The sequence below is a fragment of the Callithrix jacchus genome, chromosome 1, assembly GCF_049354715.1.
Source record: "Callithrix jacchus isolate 240 chromosome 1, calJac240_pri, whole genome shotgun sequence".
In the NCBI taxonomy this organism is placed as follows: domain Eukaryota; kingdom Metazoa; phylum Chordata; class Mammalia; order Primates; family Cebidae; genus Callithrix; species Callithrix jacchus.
The window spans coordinates 48,970,067-48,992,580 of record NC_133502.1 but is presented as its reverse complement, the minus strand read 5'-3'; the positions used below and the strand labels follow the sequence as shown (position 1 = coordinate 48,992,580).

The 22,514-nt window shown below is 33.9% G+C and overlaps 1 protein-coding gene across 7 annotated transcripts in view; it reads right to left on the bottom strand.

Moving 5' to 3' along the window:
- Positions 1-22,514, bottom strand: part of PCDH9 (protocadherin 9) — a 929,699-nt gene that overhangs the window by 328,030 nt on the left and 579,155 nt on the right. For 4 of the 7 annotated variants that reach the window (XM_078349390.1, XM_035275604.3, XM_035275610.3 and 1 more), the window contains one exon: positions 4,322-4,397. In XM_078349390.1, the coding sequence (XP_078205516.1) occupies positions 4,322-4,397 (76 nt within the window). Of the gene's footprint in view, positions 1-4,321; positions 4,524-22,514 lie in introns of all 7 variants that reach the window. The other 3 variants (XM_008985961.4, XM_035275595.3, XM_035275601.3) reach the window with 1 other exon arrangement.

The window sequence follows — 22,514 nt, the reverse complement described above, 5'->3', positions numbered from 1 at the left end:
TTAAAAAAATGGAAGAAAAAAATAAAAGCTGTATTTCCAGCACACAAAAATTAGTGACATATGAGTCATATGTTACATGGTAGAGAATGCTTTAGATTTACAGAAACGTCATTCATACAAAACCTATCAATTTTTGCTTAATTTGCAACATATTTTTCACATTGCATGTAAATACTTGCATCATTTACTTATTTTTTAAATGAAGAGTTTCGTATAATATAAAATTGATAATTCTAACAACCCAAAGTATAAAATTGGGAATAAAGTAGAATATTGTAGATCAGTATTCTTAGATCAAATGTCACGTGTGTGTGTGTGTGTGTGTGTGTGTATTTAAAATCAAGAGCCTATATTGAAGCTTGAAGTTTATAAAAATGTAAATGTGATACTAGCATTTGATACTAGTATCTCCACATGATACTAGCATTTGTAGCAATTCCTTTTTAAAAATACCTAATGGAAATAGTTACTATGGAAATTAGTATTAGTTCCCACGTATTTTTTTTATTTGAACCATATTTGAAAAAATAGAAATCTAGATAAGTACCATAAAAATTACTTAGTACTTCTACTGATAATACTGACATCCAACAGAAACCCATTTTACGTGCTATAAAGTCAGAGCTCTTCAGGAATCCTCATACCCCAGTCAAAAAAGTCCACTGAATTCAAAGGGGACAGTAGAGAACTAGACAGCAAGATTATTTCTAGAGATGATCACTGAATCAATATCACTGCACTTCATTTTACAAATCTCTCAAAGTTAATTACAAAAAATGTGACTGCAAAATTTAAAGATAATATGCAATAATTCTATCCTAATATGAATGAACATTCAGTTTGACTCTCTTAATATTTCTAGGCCATTCTAATTAAGTCTGCTCTAGACATTTACAAAGGAGGTTAAAATTTTATGTCCCATTAAATGTCAAGAGAACTGCTAGCCTCGAGGGGCTCTCAGGGCCCCTCACTTCCCCACTTTCTCTTTTTCCCCTTCCTAATGATGAATAAGGCACTGCTACAACCCAAGAGCCCTGTTCTTTCCAGTTTAAAGACATTTTATTGATCGTTATTCTTGTGAGTGATGTCACTGTGTTGGATGAATGTTAGACTGAGAATTTCCTGAACCCAGGAGGTGGAGGTTGCAGTGAGCCGAGATTGCCCTATTGCACTCCAGCCTGGGTAACAAGAGCGAAATTCCGACTCAAAAAAAAAAAAAAAAAATTTGTCCTAGGACAGCTTAATTTAAACACAATTTAAAAGCTAGGCAAAATGTTTCTTTTTCTATTCCTTTTTCTATGATTGGAAAACTCAGATGTGGGTTTTTTTAAGTGTGGGCTTAGGAGAAAGCAGAGCCATATTGGTAAAAATTATTTCCAGCCTAAAAAAAACAAACAAATACAAAACAAAACTTGTCTGTCCATTTGGTCTAAATATTTGGTCTAGATGAACTTACCAACCATCAACAACCTGCTAGTTTTATCTCATTCATGTTTATATTTCTTCCTTGAACATATATTTCCCTTAGAGACTTCAGACTCTTATACTGTGTTAGGCTCTGATTATTCAAAGTATCCCTGAATCTCCTGACAAACAGACAAACAAAAATGAAATGAAATATTATCATGATTCTTTTGAACAATAAATTTTTCATAACTTTATGCATTTGCCTTTAACTTAGAATTTACTATTTCTAAAAACGAAGCTATAAAACATAAACCACATTTTTATTATCATACATATTTTTTTGAGACAACACACACACTTGAAAAGGTGGTCTTGCTTTCTTCCCAGGCTGGAGTGCAGCCACGTGATCATAGATCACTGCTGCCCCGGACTTCTAACCTCAAGTGAACCTCCTGCCTTAGCCTCTCTAATAACTGGGACTACAAGCACGTGATGCCATGCTAGGCTATAATACATATTTAAGTGAGCCTTTGTACATAAGCCTAAATTTTACTTTTCTCCAAATATATTTTCAGTAATGTATTCTTTCTTATGAAAATCAACAAAGTTTCCATTTTTTTGTGCATATATGTTGCTACTATGATAGTGAAGGTATATGTAACATAATTTGGTGATTTTTTTCTGTACTCAGATACTTCTCAGTTGGCCCTGGCTGACAGACAAATTCTATGGCAAATAAAATATACCACTTTCATTTTATTCCTACAGCCTTTAAATTTGAAAAGCTGCTGTTACTTTCTAGTTGAAATAAATTTTAAATCTCTCAATTAATTAACTAAAAATTAACCCAGATATTCATTGGTTTCTAAAATTCATTGATTAAATTTACTGTACATGGATATTCTTGCATATGCATCTAAAATATTTCATTATTCTGGCTAAAAATAATTCATGAAACATTGTCTTAATTTTATTCATTGTAAATATTCTATCTAGCACATACTCCAAATGCTTTGAAGATATCTTTGTAAATCAACTTTTGGCAAACTCTATAGACAAATCCTAAAACAATTTGTGCAACTATTTTTCAAGTGAGACTCTTTCTTGTTTGGTTTTGTCTGAGACCCAAAGTCAAGAAGAGCCAACCACTGACACACACAGAAAAGGTGGTCAAGAATCAGCTGTTAGACTCTTAGTTTTACTCTAACAAGAGATGTTTTAAAATTGAATACGGTGAAGTTGGAGACTAGAAAAGCAGTTTAGAAAGAGCTGTGTGAATTCCACCTACACAGACCTCTTCACAGAAGTCAAGAGAAGGTTGATTCAATGAAATCACTCAGATTCAGTGGTACTTGCACTGGTCAAAACCATGAAATTGAAAGAGGATAGTTCTTGTTCTCCCAAATTCAGTGCAATAAGAGGTGGCTTCTTTGGGTATGTCCTGCTCCTCTAGATATGTGAAATAACAAGATGAACTTATGTTTTCTTTATGTGACAAAGGTATAAGACATGAAATAGCAAAAGCCAGAGCTAGCAGGGAGTTGACTTAGATCCTCCTGAAAGATTGCCTCCAGCAGAGAAAATTAAATTGCCTCTTTTGAAAAAAAGAGGCAATTTAAAGAGCTGGAAGTCAGAGAATACCAATGCAGTATTACTAGTACAGAACTAGTTAAGAAAGCCCTTCTGTATGTTTTATCTCCTTTTGGTATTCCTACTTACACTATAGAAATGCCAGAGATATTATCATGTTTGAAATAATAAAAAGCAAAATAACTAGAAAATTAAGAGAAAGTCATCATACTCCAATTTCCCACCTCATGCAGCCAGTTTGGAGCATATTCAAGATTATTTAAGCAAATGAACAAAAACTCTTTTTGCTCTGATTAGTTTAGATGCATTACTATAATTACTATTTGTATTATTTACTTTTTAGAGGAGTTTTAGGATCACAGCAAAATTGAGGGAAATGTATATATATTTCTTATATATCTCCAGCTCCCATACATGCATAGCTTTCCTCACCATGAACATACTCCACCAGAAAACAATATTAATTTAAGCAAAATAGAAATGATGGTCATTAGACTGGAAATGACAATTGACAAAATGATCTTTTATGTATTTAACAAAAGTAAAATAGTCAGTGTTTTTTATGAGCAAAAGCTTTAGCACTTGCTCAAGATTTTCTCCAAAGGCCAAGGAAGACATCCCCCAACAATGCTTATGTGGAGTAGGCAATAATTTCTGGAGTGGGGTATGGGTATGTGGAGAATAAAGATTTTGGCCAAATATATCTCACTCAACATATTAGTAGAAAGCAAATTATCCAAGAATTCAAATAGATGTTTAAGGAAATACAACCCCCAAATTGTCATCTCCTTTTACACTTATTTTAATCACGATATAATCCTTTTTCAAAATTTTTCTGGTAAAAATCAGAAAACCTGCTAGACAAATTCTAAACCTAATGTTCTTCATTTGTTTTTTTGTGAAACGTTCATTAGAAAATCAAATTTCATAGGACATTTGTATATGCAAATAGATATTTCTTTTTCTCATTGGCTATATTCTACTTAACTATATTTTAGCAGTTCTAAAATGTGTGCAAATACTGTAACATCTTTGACATCAGAATATCTTGCAACAAATGGCTTCTTTCAGTTATATTTGTAGCACTTTTTTTCTTTTTTCATGGTTCATAAAATGAAGACACATCATACAATTTAACAACCAAAAACATATCAAGCATATTAAATGTATATTTCAAAGAATATAACAACAACAATAAAGCCAGCAAAAAAACAACCAAATGTTCATCCTTGTATCCTTCAACAACTACTGTCGAAAGTTCAAGTGTACAACAAAACCAGAACAACTCCAACTCCAAGCAATCAACATTTTGAGAGGTACTCACCAGAGTTGGGGTCAGAGTTGCCATCTGCTTCGGTCCTCTTGTCCGGAGAGGCCTGGTCGTAGAATTCGTCCTGTGGCTGAACCAGAGGAAGAGGGTGTGAGATCAGGGTTCCACTACCCACCGGCTCGTGGTCTCCTAGACCACTGTCACTGCAGCTTTCCTGGGAGCCATCAGGGAGGTGAAACGTAACACGGCGCTGCGACTACAAAGAAGACCACAGGACATGCTGATTAACACTCCTCCCAAATAAAACAGGCTAGTGGAACACAATATCAAAAAACTTTCAACAAGTGGCACAATGTAAAAGCAAAATAAACAAAACTAGGAACAAAGCTAAGAACAAGTATTCATTATTTGCCATTTACTATGTAATGTCCAACCAGCAAAATACCAAAAAGAATTTCAATCTTATATAATTCAAGACCTTAAAACTAAAGTTAGGGCTTTGAAAAGTGTAACAAGAAAGGCAAAACAAACTTTACAAAACTTACAGTAGTTGACAGAGTTACAGAAAAAAATTTAAATAAGATGAAATATGCAAATATGCTTTTGATAAATATGAATAAATACTTAGAAAATGCATCATTTCATTTCTTTTGAATGACCAGGCACTGTGCTTACTTGATGCTTTTAGGGTAATTTTTGTAATCAATATATCTCCTACACTACTACCTGCTATTTTTTTTGAAACACTAATTCACTTCTGTTGCCCAGGCTGGAGTACAATGGTGTGATCTCGGCTCACTGCAACCTCCACTTCTCAGGTTTAAGTGATTCTCCTGCCTCAGCCTCCTGAGCTGGTGGGATTCAAGTAACCCACCACCATGCCCAGCTAATTTTTTCTATTTCTAGTAGAGACGGGGTTTCACCATGTTGGCCAGGCTGGTCTTGAACTCCTGATGCTAGGTGATCCACCCGCCTCAGCCTCCCAAAGTGTTGGGATTACAGGCATGAGCCACTGCGCTTGGCCAGCCTGCTATTTTTAAAGGACACCATGCCATGTCAATGTCCCTAAAACAATATTGGAATAATTAATTAAAATTATTATTTGAAGAGTCTCAGGGTCAACTGACTTAGCTAGCTGTGCTAAAATTATTATTTTAAATAACCAAGTTCTATGCAATTGCTATTGGCATACACAAAAGAAAACTTTATTTTAAAAGAGATTAAATTAGAAATTATTTTTGCCCACTGGCCTAGATGTCATACTAGTCTTTGGCTAGGCTGGTAGTAGAATAGAATATGCTAGTTGAAAGGTATTTGGAATATCCCTTTGGCAGCTATTTGCCCAATGTCACCTAAAGTATATACATGGTTACTGTAATAAATTGTAATGTTTACAAAAAAAAAGTTATTTTATAAAAAATAAAAAATAAATGTTAATGTTTCTCTCAGCATAGATTGGCTTAGTTATTTTGGAAAAAGCACTTGTAGCTGCTGTGAGAGTATTTATAATTATGTGGGGTGGAGTTTTAGTCTGAGGGAATTATATGAGAGTAGTATATGTACCCTATTCGAATAAACCAGATTTTCATTCTGCTTAGCAGCTAAAAAGACCTTTAAATATCATGCCACATGTGACTACTTTAATTAAGAATTAATAAAATGATGAATGTATATACTAAAAAATATATAATATACAATTATATAATGTATAATATAATCATTTTCTGGTACCTAAAATTTTCAAGAGACAATTTTATAGATTGTATCCAATTCAAAGGAAAATGATTGCAGTTAGAAACAAAATGGTATAGATAGGTATAGTGAAACCCTATAAATGTGTACTGATAGACTGTTAACAGAACGAAGCCTATTTCCTGTGAGTCACTGGTTCAAATCCAGCTCAGAGTCATAATGGAGTAACATGATATCACTTTACTGCTGTTAAATGATCTGTGTGAAATGAGTTGATAGTTCAGTACATTTTCAATGAACTGATGCCAATATCACATAAACTATAATCATAAATGGTACTAATTGCCACTGTAGCACATCTCACCTTCATGCACATGTATCTCAACAACATCATTCCCTTCTCAAAGGTTTGAAAATGTGCCCAGGTGAGTGCTATAGAAAAGGCAAGCTAAGCTTGAATATTAATATCTGAAATGTATTTCTTCCTGGGAAAGAAAGATCATGCTATCATGCTTATTGATTGTAGTGTTTACAGTCTTATACATATATATTAACTTTTCAGGGAATGCCAATAACACAAATATTTGCCACTTATATTTCAATATGCCCTCAACCTATCAATATCCTTCTGTGATAAAGACTGTACTAGGAACCACACTGCTTATTATGGACAACTGTCAAACATAGCTTTTACAGTAATTGATCTACTAAAAAGTTCATAGATTTTAATGTATCTTTGGTGTTATCTCTTGAAGAATCCCTTTTAACTCTGGTGAGTAAAAAGAAGCCAAGATATAAGAGAAAAGCAATGAAACAGATGGTTCTTGAACCTTTATAAAGCATTTCTGGATGTCTTTTAGACCATTAAGAAGTATACGTTTCATAGACAGAAGTAAAAAAGAAAAAAATACACCTGTGATATTTTTAAAAATAATTAACACTGTTTTAAGGACAATTATTTATTTATCATAATAAATGTTCAAATATGCACCCCCAGTTATACCTGAATCCTGCAGTTCTTGCAGGTGGACCAGAAACAATTTTTTATTGAGCATCTACTATATACCTGGTACAATTATTACACTGAAAAGAAAAAGAAAATCCTTGTTTTCTAAAACTATTTGAAATATAGCTCATTAGAGTCTGTCTCACATACACTATACTATATTTCTTTAACACTTTATAAGCGAGAATAAGAAAAATGTAAATTTAGGATAAATGATTCACAATGAGACATTGCAAATTGGAGTGATAGCATGTTTAACTATGGATACTTATGAAAATCTTTCTGAATTACTTTGACTCAAAGACATTTAAGTCTTAATTGGCAGAATTGTGTATAATTTATCAGTCTGATGGGAGGGAGAGTGATGATGTATATGAATTAAGAATTTGTACATGGCTATTATAGTATGAAGCAAATTGATGAAACAATCCATCTTTAATTTCTCATAATCATGGTTGGTGCATGCAAAAGAATGTCTGAACTATCAAGGCAGATGTAAGGAGAGGATCTGAATAAATTGAAATGCAGAAAAACAAGAACCAATAAGGTGTAGAAAACAAGGATATTTGGTGTGTTTTAGGGCTCAGTAGTACTTGTTCAGGTTAAACTGCAGAGCACCAATTTAAAAAGAAGCCAGAAGCAGACCTCATGGCTGTTGAATGAGTTTCTGGCTTTGAGAAACGAAAAATAATACCTGCTGGCGGAATTATTGTATTGCTAAAAATAATGGTCCTGGTATGCAATACAAGGAAGATAATAGATAGTGTTCCTAGTATGCAATGCTTGACACATAAAAGATGGTCAATAAAAAGTAGTTATAATTATTACATTTAAAACTATATTTTTTAACCTAATGGTCTGCCAATGTTTGGCTGGTTTTAAAGATGTGAATTTCTCATTCCAGAAAAAAAATGTATTGTTCTTTCACAAGAGAAATATGTGATTCAAGGAATCTGGCATGCCTCACAATGCACCCTATTGATCTTGTCAACTCCGGGCCTTCTCTGAGGTGAAGCAGCTCTTAGTGTGGGGAGGGAAAGAGTAAAAACCGGGAATATACATTTTCTCCTTGGAGGAAGTGAAGACTTGCCCATTAGGCTTCCAAGAAATCCATAATGTTATATTCAGAGGAAAAAGAGTTTACTTACTGCCTTGGAAAATTTTGCATCTTGATTCATCTTTATGGAAATAAGCTCAGTCTGAGTTATAAATGTAGTCAACTCTTGACTGGCTGAAGTGGGACAAAACATATTGCAAAGATACATCTTTAGCCTCTCCAGAGCTGGACACTTACATTTTGTTTTCCTAAATCTATTTCTTACCCATTCAATTTTCTCCCATGGGAAACATTTTTATTATTATTGCCTCTGTCTGGTTAATGGTATGCATGTCATATTGGTTTACCTGATTTATCATTCACAGGTTACATCCAGATTCCTGGCTGCCTTGAGAAAGAATGAGATGAGTGTACTAAGGAGTCTACACTTTATTTTCTTTCAAGACTGCTGCTATGAATTCTGATTAGGCAAAATCTGTATCAGAGGTTCTACTCTACACAATTAATAGTGCCATGTGTTCATACATGGGGTTGTACAGGATCCTGCAAGTCAGAAGGTGATGCAATGGTTGGGTTTGACAAACACCACCAAGAACCTCTACAATATTCTTTTTTTCTTGCAGCTTACAAGAAAAGCAAAAGAAGAAACATTCAAGATGCCTAAAGAAGATGTATGTGTCCTGCACTGAGCATTGTTCTTCAAGAATCGCTGAAAGAATGAGTCACCTAAGAAATCCCAATCCTTGCTTGAATGTTTCTCTTATGTGCTTCTTACTGGCATTGAATAACATTCACATTCAAGCCTACTATTTCAGTCTTATAAATCTAGAGGAATTCCTATGCTTAAGGATTTGGTGGCAAATCTCATTGTTTCTTTGCATAAAAGAGTCTAAATGTAAGAAAACCATAATATGTCTAATAAATAACTAATAAGTTATGTGATATCCTATAATTAAAGATTATACAATACTTACAGTTATGTCAATTAATATGTATTGGCATAGAAAATATTTATAATCTATTGTTAAAGATAAAAATCAGGTTAGTAAATATTTTGCTAAATTGAATTATGTTTTTGTTAATGTGTATTTATGTGTGAATCTGCATAAGCTAATTTCTAACCATGCATATACCAAGTGTTTAAAGTGGTATTGTCTGATCATGTGATTATGACATTCAAAAATGTTATTATAGTGACCACACTGAAATGTCTACACATTATCATTGTAATAATAAAACATATCCTAATTTTTACTTATTTATCCTGATCACTTATAGAAAATTAGAGCTTAATCCAAAAGAACAGAAACATTTGATATATGGTATATAGGTTTTCCCTTGAGCTATGGAATACCAAACAATTTTCTGATCCCTTCTCTGTTATTCTAACTTCTATTCTTCACTTTCTTTACCTAGTTTTTAATCACTGCAATTAAAGATCCCAAGATCCTTGCATTCTGAAGTAACACAATAACAACATGAATCTAGCCAGTTATTACCAACTAAACCAATTATCTAATTAATGACTGACTTTAAAATAATAATTGTCCAATGTATTGTTATATATTGATATTATAAAAATAGAAAAAAACAGTTACTTGTAATTGTTTAAATATGATTTTATCAATAAGAACTGTTTAAATATTTTCTCATGGAAATATTATACCTAACTTTGATTTAGTTCCCTTGACAACCTTAAGAAATAATAGGTCATTTATTTATCTATCATTTTAACTATATATCTACATATATATCTATACACACAGACACACCCCAGCCAGAAAATACTTATGATGAAGTAAAATACAAAAGCATGGGAAAGTTTTATATTCAAACATGTTTTTGCTTTATCTCTGCATAAATGCAATAAATATTTCACTTTCCCTTATTTGAAATATTTTCATATATATATATATATATTCTCAAAGTAGTAAAGGAAATCATTCCAAAGAGGATTAAAAAATACAGAGACTGGAAACTTCATTTTAATATGACTATTTCTTATAATTAGTCACGAAATATTTTGAACTTTCTTATTTTTATAAGAGCACATTTTAATTGTGATTTATAAATAACTGTTGCAAAGATAGTCTATGGTAACTTCCTTAATAGCTTCTTACCATCTAAAATCAATGCAGGCACACATTTCCTCTTACTAAAATCCAAAACTCACTGTGGTTTAGAAAGTAAAGTAAGTGGGACCCAAAAAGCAATCTATGATTATGGCCTAATTTGCTATTACTCTATTTGTAGACTCAACTTAAGGGTAGCAAATATTAATAAACACATGTACTCATTCATGTTGGAAAGATCAGAATAAAATGTTAAGAAAAGGTTTCTGAATTTCTGATTTATGTAAATTACTATACCTATGTATGCTTATTGTCAAGAATAATAAATAGTTTTGAAGGATAAACTTATAAAGTACTTTTCTAGTGTTGATAAATAAAATATTTGTGACCTCAGAATTTTTTTATGAGTAATTTTATCATTTATAACTCCTAAATTGAGTTTATTTTCTATGCTGTTTATTGTAAGTACTTATGTTAAAATGGCTCTACTAATGTAGAAATCGCATCCTTTTTTGAAGGGGAAATTATTTAGAAATTTAATTTTCTATCTTAGTCTGTTAACTTTTTTAGACAAGGAAATAAGGTAAAATGACTTGTCTATACAGGTTGCACTGCGAGAACCAAAGGAAAAACTACAATTTCTGATTTCTAATATAAAAATATTAGCATTGCTCATTCATCTCTTTACTTAACAAATAATTACTGAGTACCAACTATATACTAGAACTATTCTAGCTCCTATTACTACAATGGTGAACAAGACAAATACTATATTTCACAAGTTTTTAAATAAGATCATATTCTATAAAGTAGAATTTCATTAAGCTCTTCACCATCAGTTCTGAGGATTGTTTTGACTAGCAACTGTGTCACCTTTTCAATAATGTTATTCTCTTCTAATTCTTGCAAACTATGCAGACGTAGGCAAGGTCAGTGGGTGAATGGGAGACTTTCACTGTATTAATCAGCAAAAACCTAGGTAAGAAAACAAGGTGAGGGGAGTGTATTCTGAGTTTATGCCAAAACAATCTGCAGATCTGTTGCCAGCCATAAATTAAAATTTACTCCCAATTTGTGAAAATAAAAAAATAAGAGGGATAGAAAAGTATCAAAGACTGCTAGAGTAACTCTGGATTCAGATACAGAATAACTGTTAATTTTGCATGTCTTAATGGACAATTTTTTTTCATCTAGGTAGTTAGGAAATGTTAACAACTTCAAATAAGGATTGATGAAATCAAAACTAGCAAGTGATTATGAGGAACATATACAAATGACATGTTATGAGCTTACAATAAATATTTGTTTACTGAATGAAGATGAGTTCACTGGAATTCATATAGGAAATCTAAAGGGGACAGAGTAGAAAATCAATATTATTATCCATCCTTCAATGTGATTTCTCACGGGAAAAGTCCCCTGTCTCCTCTGCAAGAACTTTTAAGAGTCCTGCCCTGTTTTATAAGTAGCAAAACAAAATATGATAGCATTTACTTCAGCCTTTCCTTCTTTCCTCTTTCAATTATCACATTTTGGAATATTTGGAAATAAATGGGAAGGTTCAATTTGTGTTTGAGAAAAATATGCAACAACTTCACTGAGCCTATTTGATAAATGTGAAGGTGTCAGCAATTTTAAAATGAATTGTTTTGATTCCTAATCTTATGCATGTTATATAAAGAAGAAATAGGGCGCAGATGATAACTGGCCATTTCAAGTCAAGCAGTATTTTCAGAGGAAATGGGGGAGTCTGTCTGCACTATACTTACTGCTCTTTTAACCAGTTTGCTGTCTGCTGCTAAGCAACTGCTTCGTTTGAGGATAGAGCTGTCAGCTTTCGTTCTAACTTACTACTCAACTGCATGCTTAGTTTTGGAGACTGTTTTAACGTGTGTGGAAAACTCACACGGACTTAAACTTGGCCTGTTTGATTTGTAAATATCTTATTGTGAAATGCGTTCCTCAGACTAAGGATCTGTATTTTTTCTGGGATTTGTAAAGTGCTTCAACTATCTCTTAGGACTCCCTGTGGTAACAGGACTTACAGTAATGTCATATGGTAATATACAGTATACTGTAATTTGACTTTTATTTCTTGTGTTTTCAGTATTATCTGAGATAAAGTTGAATGGCATTTATCATGTGAAAAAACAATGATAGCTTTAAGAAACTTGGGAGAAAAGTATACTCTGTACTCCTTTTGGGTGTAGCCTTGGTGCTTGAATTTAAACATTAGAAACAAACATAATACAAAAAACTCTCCTCTACATCTTTTTCCCCTGTGGGACATTAGGGAAAAAAAAAGGTTCTGAATCTACTTTCCTTTATGGTTTGGGGACATCACCCCACCCTTATAAACCTCCTTAGGGGTTCAAAGCAAGCAGAGAGGATTAAAAATTGTCTGCATTGTTGGTGATTTTCTTCTCATATTCTTATTTAGTTCCTGCTATCAGAAACATCCTCAACCTATTTCTCATTGCCCAGTAGGAATTCAGTACTTTATCTGAGCATATGAAATATCAAATGACTACATTAAACAGGAGCAGCTGTTCCTGAATCTGCAAGCAGAATTTTGCATCTATAAATGATACGTACAGAAATATGAAGGAAAAATACCAACAAGAGTCCTTTCCAATTTAGTTTTCTTGAACAAATATATCCAAGTGTCAAAGTAAGTTACCCCTGGTACATTTACAAAATCAACATACATGATGGTTGTAGCAATTTAATTAGAAATTACATTAAATTATCACTATTATTAGGTAACTATATAGACATCAAAGATACAACATATGGTCTTAGAAAAAGGAGGCTTTACTTTGGATAACAATGTGTCACTACGAAATGTATGATAAACCTCCTTTTAGTATTGATAGCAAAAATGGAATCTGATTCAATGTCTACTATTTAAGAATTTGTCTCAGTTCCCCGTAGTAAAATTTACAAAAGAAGTAATGGGAGTCACCCTAGCATTCCCCATGTTAATAATTCTCCATACAAAAAAGACTTGTAAAATCAAAGTAGACCATATTTTTAAGGTAGGTTACAGCTTTTAGGACATAGCCCCAATTTTATACTATAATTAACTTCAGACCATGGCCACTTGATTGCAAAAAGTTTAAACAGGCTCGTGTGCACGCGCACACACACACATGCATGCAAACATGCTTTAAACTTTCCTCACATATTACTGAAAAGGGAAAGATTGTAATTAACAAGAATGAAAACTAGTAATTCAAGCCTGTAGAGGACAGAACATGTTATTCCAAGTTAAAGAATGAAGCACAAATAGAGGGGTTGAAGAAGTGATCGCTGTAGAAAGTCTCTGAGAATTACTATTACTGTACAATAAGGTTGTTTAAAAAATGCTCATGAAGGATTGCTAATTTGTACCTAAAATGTAGTATAATCTGTTTCAACTGATCTTGTGTCACACACTGCAGTTTGATTTCATGTATTTAACTTTGGATCTTATTTTTGTTGTATAAAAAAGAACATTAAAACTCTCTTTAAAAGTAGTGAAGGAGTAAGAAATTCTTTGCAGTAGTCCTAGATCATGTAATGGATATCTAGCACTGACAGATCATAGATTATGATTAATTCTGAGCCATCAGTCACATCTTTTAAGCAAAAAAAGAAAAGTGGCAATGGGAATGATGTCCCTGTAGCATAGCTTTCTAGTCTATGATTCAAGGAGACAGCCACATAAGTATTAATTAGCATAAGATCCACAAAAGCAAGAGTCATGTTAAAGAACTTAATCCTCTTCAGTAGGTTAATGGGAGGATTAATTTGTATGGAGAAAGTGCAAGGTCGTGCATGGTCTAAAAATGTAGGTAAAGATCTTAATTATACTTGCAGGGTAGGGAAATATGTGCATATAAGAACAGAACGGAACAATGACAGTATTGACAAATTACTGCGTTCTGTCCTCTAGGCTCTACTAAAAGCAAGACATGTATTTGAGAAAAGTTTTCCAGAATTGAGGAGAGAGGGGAGACAATAGATATGGAAGGGACTGTCTCTAGCCATACAGAACACACAAAAAAGCATCCTTTGAATTTTCATCTTAAATCTTAGACTCATTCATAAATGATATGAAGGGACAGATAGGTGATGAATGGACAGATAGATATAGTTAGTTAAATAGATAGAAATATTGATATGGATTGGCTATCCAATGCGTGTCTGTATTACTACCAAATAAAATAAAAGTTACAAAAAATTCATTTATTTCTTCTTAGTAATGATATTGTGAAAAATGTTTGATTGTGAAGGGCAAGCATTTTCTAACTGGCCTTCTTTTAGTTCTCTCAAAGGGTGTCAATAAAAATGTTGTTTGCAGTTGAAATATTTTGACTAAAAATGTATAATATTCAAGCCCTATTTCTTTACTTCCAGTTATGTAAGTGAGGAACAAAATAAAGATACTTTTAAGATACAGATAAAATGTATATATACATTTGTGACCATATGTATATGCAACTATGTGTGTGTGTGTGTGTATGTGTGTAACGAAACTGATGCACAAATGCCAATACAAACATGCTATATGTATCTTAAAATGTGGAATTCTATTTTTAGACTGTAAAATTGTTAAACACATTGGAGATCTTTACTTATTAATGTTGAAAACAAAATGCAAACTTTTCAATTACATCTAGGAAAGCCAAAATTAATGAAAATAAATTCTGATATATGTCATAGTCCCAAATAAACATTTTTGGCTATGTTCAGTGCCATGTAACATACAGCCTGACTAGGTAACAGAAAATTACTCCTTTAGAAATATTTCACTGAGTGTGAAATTCATCATATGCAATTGTGGTTATAAGATGAGAAAAACACATTCTGAATTAACAGAAATCTTATAAAGTATTTATTCTCATCTTCATTAGGTACTTAATGATCCATATGTTATAGTAGTAACACCACTCAATTTTTAAAGTTTTCAAACTTTGCAGTTTTGAATTGTTTTGATACCTTGTATATTATATTACACAGTCTCAAGGTGGCAACACTTTGCCTTTCATGACCTGATTTTATTTTCTTAAACAGCTAAAACACATTAGTAGCAGTGAATAGTATTTTTAAAAGAAGAAAATTATAAAATAAAAATGGCACATTTTCTCCAGTCGCTTAGAAATTATATTTGAGGACCATTACAAAAGTGGAATTGCAAAATATTTTGAAAAAATCACTATATTAAGTGTAGCTATGATTGAGGGCAAATTTGAAGGACAGAACTCATTTAAATGCATAATTTCTGTTCTTTAAATAAAGATCAGTCTCCACTTTATTCTCGACTTACATGCAGAAATGTTCTTTGTGGATCATAAATTTCGTAATAATAGTAAAGGTAGTATGGTATTAGGAAATGAGATGAATAGTGATGGACTTCATACGGGGTTTTGAATCACAGAAATCTGAGGAAAAGCCTATGAAACAAGTTTCCAACACACATATTGAAAAGTAACATTTAGATATGGAAATAATATCAAGATATTTTAGAAGTTTTAATAAGCATTAATCAGTAGATTGAGAAATGCTGATGTCTTGGTAAGCTGGAGGAAAATATGTTTCAAGCCTCACCTGCTTTGAAAAATGTAATATGTAACTACCTACTCTACTCTGCTAGAATCAGAGCCCTTATAATGATCTTAAGAAAACAGAGAAACTAACCCTGTTGGAATAAACATGAATAAGATTTTATATCTCTTTTCTCCTGGGTAGAAAAGTCTTTGTTCTGAACAGTTGAAGTAGCTGGACTTCATTTCTTTTTTAATCCACCTGTTATTTCAGACAGTCACTGTGACTTTGAGCCTGGTATTTAAAACAAAAATCACTCCTACATTTCAGCGATAACCGCTATTTGCCCTATGGCTTTTTAGTCTGTCCTTTGAAAATATTACTGAGTCACCTATCCCAGATATTTGTGCACTAGGGATAATTTGTTTCCTCTGAATACAAATATAAAATTCAAACATATGTTAAGAACTTGTATAGGTCAAAAGCTTCTGTAAGTTTAGGTAGCTTCTGTAAAATACTGAATTGTACTAAAAAATCTAGTTACTTTCAACCATTATATTCTAAATGTGGAAACAGCAATCTAGAAGGTAAAGATCCCAAAATATTAGCAATATGTTTTTTTGAAGATAAAAATGTAAACACTAGTAAGTTCACTTGACTCTAAGATCTAAACAATGTACACAGAAATGCCTTCTTATTTTTGTCTATGGTAGAAAGGAAAAGGTAGTTTCAAAATAAAACATATACAAAATTTCCCATACCAGAGGGGAGCTTGCTGTCTAATGTAATTTGGCCTATTCATTAACATTTAACAACAATAGGACAGTCTGCAATTTGGAAAAAAATACATTAAATTTTTCTCAAGTTTATAAATAGGCTCATAAAATTCAGAAATAAATTATTCTATGTATATCATGTTAAAAATGACAAATTGTTAGTCTGAACTAACTTTTTCAGTGAAATCATTTCAGCCAACAATTGCTTAAACATGTGTATTTAAATGAAATGGAGGAGAAATACAATGGAATATTTAAAATAAACATTTCATTATCTAGGGTATGAAAAAAAAACATTAAAACATAGTGAATTAACACTAACATAAACTATGGATTTTATTAAAAAATGCATCAACACTGGTTCAGCATATGTAATAGACGCCACACTAATGCAAAATCTTAATCTTAGGGAAAACTGTGCTCAAGAAGACAGTATATTTAAGAATTCTTTGTACTTTGAGCACAATTTTTTCTGTAAAGCTAAAACTGCCCTAAAAATAGTGTTTAAAAAAGATTAGACAGAAAGAGGAAGTAGACAAATTTTGTAGTGAAAATCAGAGACTTTGGGCAATTCTCAAAGAATTTAAATGATAGCACTGTTCTATGTTATGCTAAATCTTATTTCTATTGAGCCTGTGTGTGTGTGTGGTTGTGTGTGTGTTAGTGATATACATAAGTATGTATCATCATTCTTATAGTTAGCCCTGAATGGGCCATTTTATATCAGTCATGAAGGCTCTCTCTCTATATAATTACATGTATTTTTTTAAAAAGTACTTCTGCTTCTACAAATTTGTAACTGTAGTCCTCAATTGTCTTGGTTTCTATTTTTTAATTTTTTAAAAACTGTATAAACTAAAGTTTCTACACAAAATGCCCATTGAAAATATTTTATAACGATTTAAACAAATACTTATACCTCTAGAGACATATTTCACAGAGTAAAATTCATGAAGATGAAATGAAATGCTCCTCATATAAGAAAATAATTCTGACCTAGTTCATGTCCTGGTCTGACAGATGGAAGAAGATAGATGCCGGCACTTTGGGAATTAAGAAATCACCTTTCCTGGAACAGATCATAGAGCTTACTGTCTGTAGAAGGCATCTTATCTTAGGTTTCACCAGCTGATAAAGCACGCAGAGAATGCAGTTCAGACATCTTGTTTCATCACTGACTTTTCATAGATATGAAAATCTAGAAGATTTTCATCAGAGTTGCAGTTTGGGTGATACCCAATCAAACACAGCAGCTAAGCAATATTAGTTACTAAGAAACTCTGATAGAAAAAAAAAGTTATTTTAGTTCAAGAGTATGATCTTATGACCCCTTCCTCCTCCCCATCACCCCATACATATAATCTCCACTAATGTTTGTAGGCCAAAACTGGTAGAAGAAAAAGTATGATCACAGTGTTTCTGGTAAAAGCAGGAGTTGATCATGATTTGAAATACAAATCTATTTTAGCAACATTGTTTTAAAACTTCCAATTTATTCTCCTTACTAATTTCATTAATAGTTTCCAAACTGCATGTAAGAGACATTCATATTAACAAAATAGAGTAAAAGGGAAAATACCTGTAAGTCCTTTCAAAACTGATATTTCTGAAACTAAAACATCCAAAGAATTTGTAAACATGGAAAATGCCTGCTAAAATAGAAGGATACAAGATGTATTTGTAGATGTGGAGAACATATTCTAGGATAGAGGAGCTTAGGAAAAGTCGAGACTCCCTAGAGCTCTTTAGTCAGCTATTCAACAAAAATGTTTATCACCTACTTTCTATCAGTGAATCTGTTAGAAAGGAGATTTCTGTCAATCAAGAATTGTACAGTCTCTCCATTCATAAGGTTTATAAAACAGTAAATGAAATAGACTAGAACAAGTAGTTACAAAGGAAATGGGTATTACGAAGAAGAAATTAAAGGTACAATAGAAATAAGTAATAGAAAGACCCCACCTATACAGGGAAGTCTTCCAATAAGGAATATAGCAGAATATGAAGGGCCACTTGGCTTATACTAGGAGGCTACAATTCATTCCTGTACGGAACACAAACTCTGTATCGCCCAAATAAAACTAACGTGAAAGATTCTGTATGTAACTGAACCATGTTCCCCAAAGCTTCTGAAGTTCTCTTGATTTTTACTCTGTCCATCTAAATACATTAACGTAAACATGGTTGAAGCAATGTTCACCTTTTCAGGACTGAATTATTAAGTCGCAATAATGCTGGGTGCTTAATAATGGTACATGATACATTCTCCATTGTTTCTTTTAGGATTTCTTAGGATAGCTGGGATTTTCACTGTATTTTCTGAAATTATTATCAAAATCATACATTAAGAAAATTATGATCAACCCTAGTTAGAAATAGATATTTCTCAAAGGCAGGGGCATGTCTTACTTGAATCAATATATCTAGGACCTCACATCATGCTTAGCACATGACAGGCACTCAAAATATGTGTTGAATGACAGTATACAACCATGTATGTACATAATCACAAAACTATCTTTTCCTTAATGTCAGTAAAATAACATTTCCTTAATGTCAGTAAAAGAACTGACTTGACTTCATTTTCTTTTAACATGAAAAACATGTTACTTATCTGCTCAGAAAAAAAATACTGAAAAGAGAGGTGCACCAAGATGGCTGAATAGAAACCTCCGGTAATCATCTTCTACACAGAATAACACATTGAACAACTATCCACACAAAAAAGTACCTTCATAAGAACCAAAAGTCAGGTGAATGATTACAGTAGTTTGTTTAACTTTATATCATGGAAAGAGGCATTGAAGAGGGTAGAAAGAAAGTCTTAACTTGCCAATACCACCCATTTTCCAGGCCCTGGCAATGGCTTTGTGGTATGGAGACATTCTGTGTACACTTGGGGGAGGGAGAGCATAGTGATTGGGAGACTTTGCATTGGAACTCCATGCTGCCCTGTCACAGTGGAAAGCAACACTGGGCAGAACTCAGCCAGTGCCCATGGTGAGAACATTTAGATCAGCCCTAGACAGAGAGGAATCAACCATCCCAGTGGTCAGGTGTGAGTTTCAGCAAGCCTTGCCACCAAGACCTAAAGTCCTCTGGAGTACTGAATAAACTGGAAAGGCAGTTTAGGCCCCAAGGACTGCAATTCCTAACCAAATTCGGATATTATTCTGGGCTTGAAGCCAGTGGACAGAAGAAGCATGTGACTTATTGAGACACCAGCCAGAGCTGCCAAGGGAGTGCTTGCACTATCCTCCCCAACCCCACGCTGTGTGGCTTGTGGCTCCAGGAGAGACCCCTTCCTTCCCCTTGAGGTGAGGAGAGGGAAGAGGAAAGAGGACTTGGTCTTGCAACTTGCTTACAAGCTCAACCATAGCTGGATAGCGCACCAGGCAGAGCCTTGAGGCCCCCAATCCACACCCTAGCTAGCAGATGAGATTTCTAGATACTTCCTGGACCAAAAGGAAAACCGCTGCCTTGAAGGGAAGGACCCAATCCTGGCAAGATTAATCACCTGCTGACTAAAGAGCCCTTGGGTCCTGAATAATCACCAGTGGTAGTCAGGCAACACCACGGTCCTTGGGTGAAACTCAGAGATGTGTTGGCTTCAGGTGTGACCCAGCACATTCCCAGCAGTGGTGGCTACGGGAGAGAACTCTTTCTGCTTGAGAAGGGGAGACAGAAGAGTAAAAGGGGCTTTGTCTGGCCGCTTAGGTACCGCCTCTACTACAGTAGGAGAAAACATCAAGTGGGTTCTTGGGGTCTCTGATTTCAGGCATTGGCTCTTAGGTAGTATTTCTCTACCAGCCCTGGGCTAGAGGGGAGCCCACTGCCTTGAAGGGAGTGTCCTGTACCAATGAGCATTCACCAGATGCTGACTGAAGAGCCCTTGGACCTTGAGTGAACATCAGTGGGAGGCAGGCAGTATTTGCTTTGGGCTTGGGTAAGTGATGGCCATGGGGAGAAACTCTATGGCTTGTCGAAAGAAGAAAGAAGAGTGGGAAAAACTAGCCTTTTGGCTTGGAAGCCAACTCACCCACAGTAAAACAGTGCACCAGATAGATTCCTAAGGTTTTCATTTCCAGACCCTGGCTCCCAAACAGCATCTCTGAATCTTCTTGGAGCCCAAAGAAATTCATTGCTCTGAAGGGAAGGACACAACCTAGCTGGCTTTGCCATCTGCTGACCGTACAGTGCTAGGGCCTTGGACAAACATAGGTGGTATCCAGGCAGTGGTTACCACAAGCTGGAGGGCGGGGCAGTGAGACCTAGTGCTATGCCGGCTTCAGGTCTGAACCAGCATATTCACAGTTGTGAAATGGCCACAGGGATGCTTGAGTCACCCCTCCTCCAGCTCCAAGCAGCTCAGCACAGAGAGAGAGAGACTCCATCTGTTCAGGAGAAAGTGAGAGAAGAGAACAAGGTTTTCTGCCTGGTGATCCAGAGAATTCTTCTGGATCTTATCCAAGACCACCAAGGTGGTACCTTCAAAAGTCAGCAAGAGCCACAGTGTTACTGACCTTGGGTGCCCCCTGATGCAGATACAGCTGCAATGATCAAATCTTAAATCGCAACACCCAAGTCTCTTTGAATACCTGGAAAGCCTTTCCAAGAAGGATAGGTACAAAAAAGCCCAGACTGTGAAGACTACAATAAATACCAACTTTTCGATGCCCAGACATCGACAAACATTCACAAGTATCAGGATTATCCAAGAAAATATGACCTCACTGAAAAAACTAAAGAAGGCACCAGGAATCAATCCTAGAGAGACAGAGATATTTGACCTTACAGACACAGAATTCAAAATAGCTGTTTTAGGAAAGTCAATGAAATTCAAAAGGACACAGAGAAGAAATTCAGAATCCTACCAGATATATTTAACAAAAAGTCTGAAACAATTAAAAAAAACCAGGCAGAATGCAATTGACATACTAAAGAATGTGTCAGAGTCACTTAACAGTAGAATTGATCAAGCAGAAGAATTAGTGAGCTTGAAGACAGGCTACTTAAAAATACACTGTCAGAAGAGATAAAACAAGAATGAATATAAAAGATCGAAGCTTTCCTACAAGATCTAAAAAATGGGCTAAAAAGGGCACATCTAAGAGTTATTGGTCTTAAAGAGGAAGTAGGGGTGAGTGGAGGTTATTCAAAGAGATAATAACAGTAAACTTCCCTAACGTAGAGAAACATATGGATATTCAACTAAAATAAGGTACATCAGAGCACCAAGCAGATTTAACTCAAAGAAGACTACTTCAAGACATTTAATAATCAAATTCTCAAAGGCCAACGATAAAAAAAGGATCTAAAAGCAGCAAGAGAAAAGAAATAAATGATACACTGGAGCTCCACTGGCAGTCTACATCTTGCAGCAGAGTTTTCAGTGGAAACCTTATAGGCCAGGAGAGAGCGCCATGACATATTTGAAGTGTGGAAGAAAAATTAACAACTGCTCTTTTAGAATAGTGTGTCAAACAAAAATATCCTTCAAACATGAAGGACAAATAAAGAGTTTTCCAGAAAAACAAAAGCTAAGGGATTTCATTAACACCAGACCTATCCTAAAAGAAATGTTAAAAAGAATTCTTCAATCAGAGAGAAAAGGATGTTAATGAGCCATAAAAAATCATCTGAAGGTACAAAACTCACTGCTAATAGTAAGTAAAGAGAAAAGCACAGAATTTTATGACACTGTTCTTGTGGTGTTTAACCTACTCATTTCTTGAGTAGAAAGACTAGAAGATGAATTGATAAAAAATAATAACTACAGTCACATTTCAAGCCATCGATGTTAAAAAAAAACCATATAAATAGAAACAGCAAAAAGGTAAAAAGCAGGAGGACCAAGTTAAAGTATAGGGTTTTTTCATTTCCTCTTCACTTGCTTGTTTATTTGCTTAGGCAATCAGTGTTATCATTAGTTTAAAATGATGCACTATAAGATATTATTTACAAGATTCATAGTAACCTCCAATAAAAAACACACACACAACAGATACAGAAAAATTAAAAGCAAACCACTATAGAAAATCACCTTTAGTAAAAGGAATAAAGGAAGAAAGAAAAGAAAGAAGACCACAAAACAAACAGCATAAAACAAATGGCA